Source organism: Octopus bimaculoides, chromosome 20 (genome assembly GCF_001194135.2).
Source record: "Octopus bimaculoides isolate UCB-OBI-ISO-001 chromosome 20, ASM119413v2, whole genome shotgun sequence".
In the NCBI taxonomy this organism is placed as follows: domain Eukaryota; kingdom Metazoa; phylum Mollusca; class Cephalopoda; order Octopoda; family Octopodidae; genus Octopus; species Octopus bimaculoides.
The window spans coordinates 44740214-44751687 of record NC_069000.1 but is presented as its reverse complement, the minus strand read 5'-3'; the positions used below and the strand labels follow the sequence as shown (position 1 = coordinate 44751687).

At 36.1% G+C, this 11474-nt stretch overlaps 1 protein-coding gene across 1 annotated transcript in view; it reads left to right on the top strand.

Moving 5' to 3' along the window:
• The window catches only part of LOC106870399 (neurogenic locus notch homolog protein 1), a 57523-nt gene that overhangs the window by 4077 nt on the left and 41972 nt on the right, over positions 1-11474 (top strand). The window contains exons 3-10 of the mRNA XM_052974983.1: positions 1986-2162; positions 3847-4056; positions 5107-5217; positions 7127-7237; positions 7904-8014; positions 8840-8950; positions 9980-10090; positions 11299-11412. Of these exons, the coding sequence (XP_052830943.1) occupies positions 1986-2162; positions 3847-4056; positions 5107-5217; positions 7127-7237; positions 7904-8014; positions 8840-8950; positions 9980-10090; positions 11299-11412 (1056 nt within the window). The remainder of the gene's footprint in view (positions 1-1985; positions 2163-3846; positions 4057-5106; positions 5218-7126; positions 7238-7903; positions 8015-8839; positions 8951-9979; positions 10091-11298; positions 11413-11474) is intronic.

The window sequence follows — 11474 nt, the reverse complement described above, 5'->3', positions numbered from 1 at the left end:
ACTTTCTTAAAATTGGGTACATTTTAATTTTCCTTTTACATGTTTCGGTTCTTGAAAAACCTTATCAAAAATATGCACTAAAATGGAATATGTAAAGAGAAAAGAACTATTTAAAAAATTAAATTAAAATTAAGATTAGCATTCATAGTTTAATTTCCTTTTTCCTGCAAGAACACGTGATAATACCCTTTAGTTCTGGTCAACAGACTGTGACCGCAAATTACTGCTATCTGTCTAGGAGAAAATGTATTGGATATCACTAGTGAAGTGCTCAACTTGGGCTATTGTCCAAAATCTTAAAAAGATGTTTAAGGTTCTAAGAGAGCTGAGAGAGCAGTTATATATTAAAGTATAAGATAGAAGGGAGTGGTCATATTTGGAATAATCACAATAAAAGATATATTAACATATAACATTGTAATACTAAATTAGTGATTAAATAATAATGTGTAAAGACATTCAAGCTGTAAAGACATTCAAGCGAGATCATTGCCAGTGCCGCTGGACTGGCTCCTGTGCAGGTGGCACATAAAATACACCATTTTGAGCATGGCTGTTGCCAGTACCACCTGACTGGCCTTCGTGCCGGTGGCACGTAAAAGCACCCATTACACTCTCGGAGTGGTTGGCGTTAGGAAGGGCATCCAGCTGTAGAAACTCTGCCAAATCAGATTGGAGCCTGGTGTAGCCATCTGGTTTCACCAGTCCTCAGTCAAATCGTCCAACCCATGCTAGCATGGAAAGCGGACGTTAAACGATGATGATGATGTACAGTAGAGAATATGAAGATATTTAAAATTCTTACAATTGTTTCGGGAATTATGCATCCCGTTTAAATGAAATAGAAAATGATAAACATATCAAAGATGCATATTTACTCTTCAGAGATATTGAGAGGAGAAAAGAGTTCATTTTTAAAGGATTATCAATATTAATCAGTCTGTAATGATACATATAGGAGTTGTATTAATTTGGAATAAACATCCATCTGATAATCCAAAATGATTTGAGAAATTCTTCATAGTAGTTATCCATAATGCTAATCTGTATTGATAATCTGTTAAGCTGTTTTCTAGTAAGCATGTTAATAACAGATATAAAGTGCAAAAATACAAAAGTATGTGTTAATTATTTATATTGGTATTATGGCCACTGAAGTAATAGCAGGAGGTACAAATCTGCATTAATATTTCAGGGTATAATTTAGCATTTATATGTAAATATAATTATTGCTAAATATGCAATCTTCTGTAGTTATATATTAGAAGAGTGGAGGTTCTAATATCATGTGGTTACATTCGAAATATATTTATTCAATGGATAGATAGTGTCTAGTGAATGTATAATGTCTAATTCAAAATTGTTAATAGAGAAAAGGTATATTAGTATTACTAATTATTTTTATTCATTGAAAAAAGGATTTTTTTTTTTAGCTGAATATAATCAGTATGATGTTAAGCTAATGTTGTGAGATATTTCTTAATGATTTCTGAGAAAATTTAAAAGTTTTATAAAAACGATGTCTACATGCTTCTGATTGATGACTGGGTAAAATTATCTTGTTTGTATAATAATATATATAATGATTCCTTTATGCATAATCTACAGATGATCTATGGCTACATGGAGTGGCTGAATCTATAATAGACCAGGATAAATTGAAATTGAAATTTTTTTGTTTAAGTTTATGTATATATGCAGCCAACGATGTAGTATTATTGGGCGTGTTAGATTTAAAGGAGTGTAAATGCACTAAAAATATTTGTTTAAAATTGATCGAACATCCTATGTATACTTTACTATGTGTACTGTCAATATTAGTCACTATACATTTATATATAACATTAAATCTTCTGCATTTACCTTTTAAAGGACATGAATTTTTGTTTCTACTTGTGCAATTTCTTGATGTGCAGGTATATGTTAAGACATCTTTCTATCTACCTGTTTATGTATATATATAATATTCTATGTTTGTTTTGCAGAAGACTGTCCACCCAAGGGTAGTTTGAACACCTTTTACTCTGGCTCTCACTGCTACTATATCTACTCAGCCACAACTGGAGAAGATGCCAAAACTCAATGTTGCGAAGACAAGATGAGCCTCCTTTGGATCGAATCGAACACGGAGAAGAATTACATCACTTCAATAATTATGGGAGGTAAGTAGAACTGAAGCATATATATATCTTATGTTCTCATACACACACACACATGCACACACATGCACATATGTGCACATACATACATGCACATGCATACATGCATAAACACATGATAACTGCTACTTGATTTCAAGCAATTTCATCTCTTTGTAGTTCCTCTTCACCTCTTAGCATTTAAACTAGCCATCTCAGGCCCAAATATTCCAGCTGCTTTATTTTCAATTTGGCCAAATCCAGTTCTGCACACTTACCCAACAATGTCATTCAGGAAAATAAACACTCACAGGTGCAGGAGTGGCTGTGTGGTAAGTAGCTTGCTTACCAACCACATGGTTCCACGTTCAGTCCCACTGCGTGGCATCTTGGGCAAGTGTCTTCTACTACAGCTTCTGGCCGACCAAAGCCTTGTGAGTGGATTTGGTAGACGGAAACTGAAAGAAGCCTGTCGTATGTACATATATATATGTGCATATGTATATGTGTGTATATGTTTGTGTGTGTGTCCCCCCCAACATCACGTGACAACCGATACTGGTGTGTTTACAGCCCTGTAACTTAGCGGTTCGGCAAAGTGACTGATAGAATAAGTACTAAGCTTACAAAGAATGAGTCCTGGGGTCGATTTGCTTGATTAAAGGTAGTGCTCCAGCATGGCCACAGTTAAAATGACTGAAACAAGTAAAAGAATAAAAGAAAAAGAAAAGGAGCATCATGGAAATCTCAAAACAATGAGATTAATGATTAATGATTAATGATTAATTCAAAACAATGTGAATATTTGGAATTATCTTTGACAGAGTGATCTGAATATTAAAAGTTTAAACATGATCGATATGGACGAAGTTTTTTAAGTTTTGCTCAGAACTTACACTCCTTTGTACCAATGTAGTGATGCTGAGTGCCTTTTGCTGTAGGTGCTCAGAGAGTTTTTTGCCATCACTAACTCACCTTCATACAACCATCAAAGTCATCATCATCACCATCATCATCATCATTGTTTAACATCCACTTTCCATGCTGGCATGCGTTGGACGGTTTGACTGCATCAGGCTCCAATCCAATTTGGCAATGTTTCTAAAGCTGGATGCCCTTCTTATGTGCCACCAGCACGAGGGCCAGTCAGGCAGTTCTGGCATCAGACACACTCGAAGGGTGCTTTTTATGTGCCACCAGCACGGGACCAGTCAGCCAGCACTGGTATCGATCACACTTGAATGGTGCATTTTACATGTCACTGGCACGGGTTCCACTCAGGCGGTACTGTCATCAGCCACGACAACGACTTCACTTGCCTCAACAGGTCTTCGCAAATACAGTTTATTACCCAATGATTGAAGGGTACTCTTAAATGGGCTGGTTATGCTGCACTGGCATAGGCCACAGTTACAGTCTCACTTGACTTGCTGGGTCTCCTCAAGTACAGCTTATCTCCAAAGGTCTCCAATTTTGTCAGTGAACAGGTCGCAGTCTCAAAGTGACGAAAATATTTTAGCAAATTAAATTTAAATGTTGAAGTGAATCTAACGGTTTTTGTGTGTTATTTTAAATGGCTTATAAACACCTTCCATGCTGCAATTGTTTTCATTCCAGCACACGGTCTCAGATCAGGTCACTTGCTATGCAAGTACATCTCCGTAATATATATTTATTTCACTTTTCTCTTTATTCTCTCCCTTTTCAGGTGCTGGTACCAACTCCTTATGGATTGGCGCTGTAAAAGAGGGTTCCAAGAATATATGGAGGACTTGCGGTTATGACTTTGGGGAAAGTCAAGGCAACTGGACTGGCCTTGGTGTTAAACCATTACATGCCATAATGACAGTGAGACAAAGACGTGTCTTTTATGAATATGAGTGCAGCATAAATCTTCGGTTGCCTGTCATCTGCAAAAGTAAGTCAAATCAATTCTACTAAAATTTTCTCAATTCCTGCATGATTTGCTCCTCAACCAAATTTTTAGCAATTTTGCCAAGTATCTGGCACTTCTGCCCAGTTCTACATATGGCTTAGTGGTTAGGGGTTTTCAACTTACATTCATAAGGTTGTGGGTTCAATTTCCAGTGCAAGACACTTTATTTCACATTGCTCCAGTTCACTCAGCTGACAAAAATGAGTTGCACTTGTAATTCAAAGGGCCAGCCTGTGTCTGTGGAATACTCAGCTGCTTGCATGTTAATTCCATGAGCAGGCTTTTCCATTAATTGAACCAATGGGAACTCTTGTAACTGATAGAATGCTAATTGGAGTCAGTTGATCCTGTTTTGCTCAAACAAATAAAATTCTTCCTAAACTTAATAAATGTTAACTAATTCCTCCTAGTTTTAAGAAATTTAGTGTAATTTTACCCAATTCTTCACAATTTGATTTAATTTAACAGAAGTCTATCATTTAAATAGATAAAAGCATGTCTAGATACCAACTATATGCATGAGAATACATGCATAAAACATACAAATCTGCACATACATACATACATACATACATACATACATACATACATACATACATACACACATGCATACAAAAATAACCTGTTGTTGATGTTGAAATTCCAGTGAAGGAGCCTTGGATCTAGGTTAGAAAACGGCTCTTTCTCTATTGGTAAGAAATCTTAAAATAAATCGAAATATGACATATACATGTACAAATGTAAGCATGGATGAGTGTATGTATATTTGTATGTATGTACGAGGTGTTTATGAAGAACTTCTTTCAATTCCCGTCTTCAGAATCCAAGAACAAAAGATTTGGTTTGTCCAAGGCTATATTCAAAGACACTCACCTGAAGTGGTAAATAGCTAAATAAATAAAACATGTCACTAGTCCTAAGATCAACTTTTCTCTAGAGGTTCCTTGAGGAACATACGGCTCACACCGAGTTAGGAATCTTCTCAATACTGTTATTAAATGACTTACTGTTTGCTTTTTTTTTTTTCCCCAGCTAATCCTTGCTATCCAAATCCATGTCAAAATGATGGTACATGTATTTCACGAGGTATTGAGTACAAATGCCTCTGTAAAGGAAATTTTACTGGTGTTAACTGCAACAGAAGTAAGTATCATACATTTATTTTGATTAATAAGGGGAAATCTGATAGAATTGCTGGCATGCTGGACAAAATGCATGGCTGCATTTCATCCGCTTCTTTATATTTTAAGTTCAGCTGAGCTGCAGTTGACTTTGCCTTCCATTTTCTCATGGGTCAATAAAATAAATACCAGTTGACTCTCGGGGCATTGTAACTGACATGCCCCCCCCCCCACCTAAAAATTGCTGGTCTTGTGTCGAAATTAGAAAGGATATTAATTTGATTTACAATAAAATCTGAATTAGTCTACATTTTTTAAAAACTGTGTTGAAAGCCATATCGTTATATTTTAAAACTTACTAGCACTTGCAGTGACATTTACTCATGGCGGTTTGAGCTGGTTTGAACCAACAAGTTCACCATCTCCTTCATGAATGTTAACCACATCTGATGGTTGGCCCTAACATTTCAACAGGCAACATAATACTTCTAGTTGCAGCCCAAAAATCCAGCTGGCAAATTTGACCAATGCCCCATTGTATTGGATAGCATTGACATGTAGCTTTAGTGGTCATTTGTTGTCAATGTGCAGAAGTCATGTTTGGAGTTCACATGTGGTCCCTTGTCACATGCTTACGTACTTTGGGATAGTGTGATCCATAGCAACTCACGTTGCTATCAATTGTTGACCGTTGCTGAGGTTTCACTGACCAAATCATCACTGATTATCAGAGCAGACATAGGCTGGGTTTGAAGTGGGTGGTAAACATGCTGGTAAATGCCTAGCTGGGGACCTAACAGGTGATACTAGTGAAGGAGCCCACCTGTCCTAGGCCCACTGGGATGTTTGTGATTGACCTTCTTTCAGAAACAAACCTATGTCATGATAATTAAGCCATTGCTGGGGCCTTGACAGGTGCTATTACTCTGGGTCAGGGTAGAACTGGGACCAAAAGTGGCCAAGAGACGGGTCTACATTCCTCGAAACCCTGTTACTTCCATACCAAGGCCCCACTACCAGATGCAGTTAAAAGTCTTACCCAGAACATTTTGAAAGAGTCACATTAAAGCTTATAAACACACTCACCAGCTGAAGATTCAATTCTGGTTTTTGTATATAGTGGCACCGGACCAATTATATTCTGACAGCTAATGATTTGGTACATCTTGTTGTCCTGACAATTATGTGAGAGTTCTTTAACTTCCTGCAACCAGATGTCAGATATATTCAATCAAAATTTGTCTGTCAAATCCACTCACAATGCTTTGTCAGCCCAAGGCTATAGTGGAAGACACTTGCTCAAGGTTCCACACTGGGACTCAACCCAGAATTATGAACTGTAATGTTTGCTCAACAACACAACACACCACCTGCTCTTGAAATTGAAATCAGGATCACATAGTCACGTGTGCCTCAAGCTGGCAATAAGACCACACACATAGACCACGGCTTTGTAACTATATTAGAAATCATTGCATGGATAATAATGCAAGCTTTTGAAGACAATGAATGTCTTCATAACTCTTGCCAAAATGGTAGAAATTGTGAAACTAAGGTCAAAGAATTTGTCTGAAAATATCCACCCAAATGCTTGACAGAAAAAAACCCAATAAAACAACAACAAAAGTATTTGCAAAACAGATGAGTTTATTTTATCTTTTACTTATTTCATTCATTCAATTGAGACCAAGCTGGGGCACCACCTTCAAAGGCTTAGTTGAACAAATTGACCTTAGTACTTAATTTCAAAGTCTGCTACTTGTTCCATTTTTCTCTTTTACTGAACTGCTAAGTTACATGGACTTAAAAACCAGCACCTGTTGGACATGGTTGCAACATAAGCTTCCCAACTGCACACCCATGTCTGCATCTGCACATTATTATTAGAAATAAAGATTACAAAAAGTTATAAAGATATTCTTTCATTTCAGATAATGTTTGTGCTGGCAAACCCTGCAAGAATGGTGGAATTTGTATTATTGATGGCTATGAATATAAATGCAAATGCCCTAAACCATATTTTGGCAAAAATTGTGAAGAGAGTAAGTATTTCATTTTGAATTATTTCAATAAATTATACCACCAGTAACAAGGGAGATTTGATGTTAGAAATGGTTGAGCACCAAACCAGTGGACTTGTGATATACAGTTATTTAGTCATGGCCATTTATATTCATCATTATCATCGTTGTTGTCATCATTGTTGTCACTGTCATTTTTAAAGTCCACTTTTCCATGCTTGCATGGGTTGGATGGAATTCGTTGAGGCAGACTTTCCGTAGCAGGTGATGATATCTCCTGGGACTAAATTACAGTAACATTCGTCCTAAACCAGGACTGCCATGTTATGTTGGCAAACAATCTTTACTACAAATTTGTTTTTTGTTTTTTTTCACTTGGCTCTCCATTGTCATATCTGTGAAAAGAGGTAAAATGTATTCAAATTTCAAAAACATTAAACAAAAGTTGTAGAGTAAAAATAGAACTAAAGAAAAACAAAATCATAAAACATTATTAAAAAAATGTTTTTTGCATTAATACAAATAGCATTAGAAAGTTATCTGACAACTAACTGTGTGTATGTTCTTACTTTTGTATGTAACTTACCTAAAGAATGGAAATTATACAAAAAAAAAGTAAACAATTGAATTTTGTAGAATTTATAACAATATTTTGCTTATGTATTTTTTGTATTTTCCTTTTTCTAGTTGATCTGTGTGCACAGAATCCTTGCCACCATGAGGGTACCTGCTATATTGTCGCTGGTGTTGTAAAATGTACCTGCAAACCTGCTTATGTCGGGCCCAGATGTGTCACATGTAAGTTCACTTGTCTGTCATTCTTTCATTATTTTTATAGCAAACATGTCAATAATGGTTGATAAAAATATATTAAAACTGGAATTTATAAGAATTTTTCAGAGAGTGTAGACTTCAATAATTGCTTTTTTTTTAATTATAGTATACATGCCATATTTCCTGATATTACCATTGATGGCAAAAGTATGCTTCCAAAGTTACTTTGTTATATGCCAGGTAACACTCTAGTTTGACTATGATTGTCACCAACAATTGCAACCTATTACCTGTACATTATTTTCAAAAGTGGATTACTGTATGTTCAATTGTGAAACCCTTGGAATCTCATATGACCTAGTTAAGAGCTATGAAATAATTGCAGGGCTGCCACCACTATATCATTTAAGCAATACTAGATACTATTTTCATGATACCCACTTATTTCATACTTGCTCAGCCCCAACTTGAATGAAGTGAAGTAACGTTTATTTTCTGTCTGAAATTCATGGAGTTTGTGACAGTTAATAACATCCAATTTTAAAAGTACTAGCTGTTGACTCTTTTGTAATTAATATTCTTTCTTTTTCCTCTGTTGCAAGTTTACTTGGTAACCTCACTAATGTTAGTGGTACAAAAAAAGCACCTAATGCACTCTATGAAGTGGTTGAATTGAGGAAAAACATCTAGCCATAGAAGTCATGCTGAAGCTGACACTAAAACTTTGAGCAGCCCTGCCATGACTTGCTGGATCCTGTCAAACTGTGCAACCCATTCCAGCATGGAAAACAGATGTTTGATGATGATGATGATGATGATTAATGATGAAATAATTTTCTACTTTTACAGATGATGTTTGCTATGATCAACCTTGCTTGAATGGTGGAAGCTGTATCAGTCATGAGCACAAATATGAGTGCCAATGTCTACCGGGTTACAGTGGAAACAACTGCCAAATATGTAAGTCGAACAACATTATATCTTTTGTTTTCTATTCAGGCCAATAATTGCATGCATTCCTGCACCTATTTAAGAAATTAAGTGGTCAAGAAGTTTATATCTCAAACATATAGTTCCTGGTTCTATCCCATTGAACAGCACTTTGGGCAAATGACTTTTACTATAGCCCTGGGCCAACCAAAACTTTTTGAGTTGATTTGATTGACAGAAACTGAATGAAGTTTTTGATTCATGCTTGTATATGAGTGTGTGTGTGCGTGTGTGTGTGTGTGTGTGTGTGCGTGCAGTGAATGTACATAGCTTAGCGGTTAGGGTTATTCAGCTCACAATTGTATGGTCGTGTGTTCAATTCCCAGTGGTGCGTTGTATCCTTGAAGTTTGGATGTGAAATATGTGATCCCCATTTTAAAATCAGCAGGAATTTGATTAATATGAATTTGTGCTGGTTGAGCAGGTATATGGAAGCTCCCTTCTTGTGTTGGGTCACAAAATCAAAACCAAGTCTGGTATTATACATTATCTTTATTAATATTTAGCTCAAACAATGCAGTGATCTGGCAGAATTGTTAACATGCTGGATGAAATGCTTAGCTGTATTTTGTCTGTCTTTACATTCTGAGTTCAAATGCTGCTGAGGTCACCTTTGCCTTTCATCCTTTCAGCATCAATAAGATAAGTACCCATTGAGCATTGGGGGTCGATGTAATTGAATTAACCCTTCCTCCAAAATTGCTGGCCTTGTGCCTAAATTTGAAACTATTATTTAGTTTAAACAAAGCAGCAAGCTGGCTCAATCATTTGCATGCCAGACAAAATGCTGAACACCGTTTTGTTTGTCTTTGCATTATGTGTTCAAATTCTGCTGAGGTTGAGCTTGTCTTTCGTTCTTTCAGGGTCAATAAAATAAAGTACCAGTAAAGTACTGGGGTCAATATCATCAACTTACCTCATTCCCACAAAATTGCTAGCCTTGTGCCAAAATTAGAAAGAATGAATTATTATTGTTATTCCTTTTTCTTCTTTTCACAGATTCAGCCTGTTATACGCATCCTTGCCAAAATGGTGGTACCTGCATTGCTATGGGTTCAAAATTTACCTGCCACTGCCGACTTGGATATAAGGGTGACGTCTGCAATGTCTGTGAGTAGCTATTTACTTCAATGCATTAGACTCATCCAAAGAATTCAAAAAAAAAAAAGGAAAGAATCTGAAACCAAAAAGAATACAAAAAGTTGTGGTCTCTTTTTTTTTTTGTAAGAAACAACTCAAATAATTAATTCTTCAATAATACTTTATTTCCTAGTTATCAAAACTGAAAGAATTTTGGGAATTGTACTTATCTGGCAAGTAATGTTTGATCTCAGATTGTGAATTGAAAGAGAAAAGAATTACAAAGCAGAAGAAGAATCATATTTAGACATTGAAAAACACACAAAGACAACTGTTCACTTCACTTCATCGTTCACTGCTACCATCACCACCACCACCACCACAATTACTACAACAACCATTATCACTATGACCACCACTACCTTCTACTCCCCAACCCCATGCTGTATGTATCAACCCTGAATAAGGGTTGTTTAAGGATGTTGAATGAAACACCTATGTTTCCAAAGGTGAATTATCCAAACCCCAAAGAATTCCTCTCAACACATGGCTATGATGCTCCCCTGCTACTTCTGCTCGTGATCAGAGATGCACATATCATCAGCCACTAAGGGACATGCTCAACTGGTTAAGGTCAAGCAACTGACATGCAAATCTGTGGTATTGAGCAGAATATTTGCTGTAGACCATCTTTTATACCAAGACAAAACAATGTACATGATAACACTTCCAATCAATTAAGATGAGAAGCCACAAGAACCATTGCTTGGCACTGCTATTATTATTATTATTATTAGCAATCTGCTGAGATTGACTTTGCCTTTCATCCTATCGGAGTCAATAAAATAAGTACCAGTTGAACACTGGGGTCGATGTAATTGACTCATCCCCTCCCCCCGAATTGCTGCCCTTGTGACAAAATTTGAAACCATTATTATTATTATTATTATTATTATTATTATTATTATTATTATTATTATTAAGAAGGTAGTAAGGTGGAAAAATTGTTAGCATGCTTAGTGGCATTTCTTCTCGATTTACATTCTGAATTCAAATGCTGCCAAAGTAGACTTTGCTTTTTGTCCTTACAAGGTTGATCAAACAAGTGCCACTTGAGTACTGAGGTCAAGGTAATTGAATAGCGCCTTCCCCTCACCCATGCCCCCACCCACACCAAATTTCAGACCTTGTTCTCATTGTAGGAAAAATTATTATCATTATTATTATTTTTTTTGCAGATGATGCTTGTTACTCTTATCCTTGCTTAAATGGAGGAACTTGTCGAAGCACTGGAAATGAAAATTTTCTCTGTTCCTGCCCACCTAATTTTAGTGGCAGTGATTGCAGCGTTTGTAAGTTGACTGTTTTTCCTCTTCTTTTTTCTCTTTATATATATATATATATATATATATAT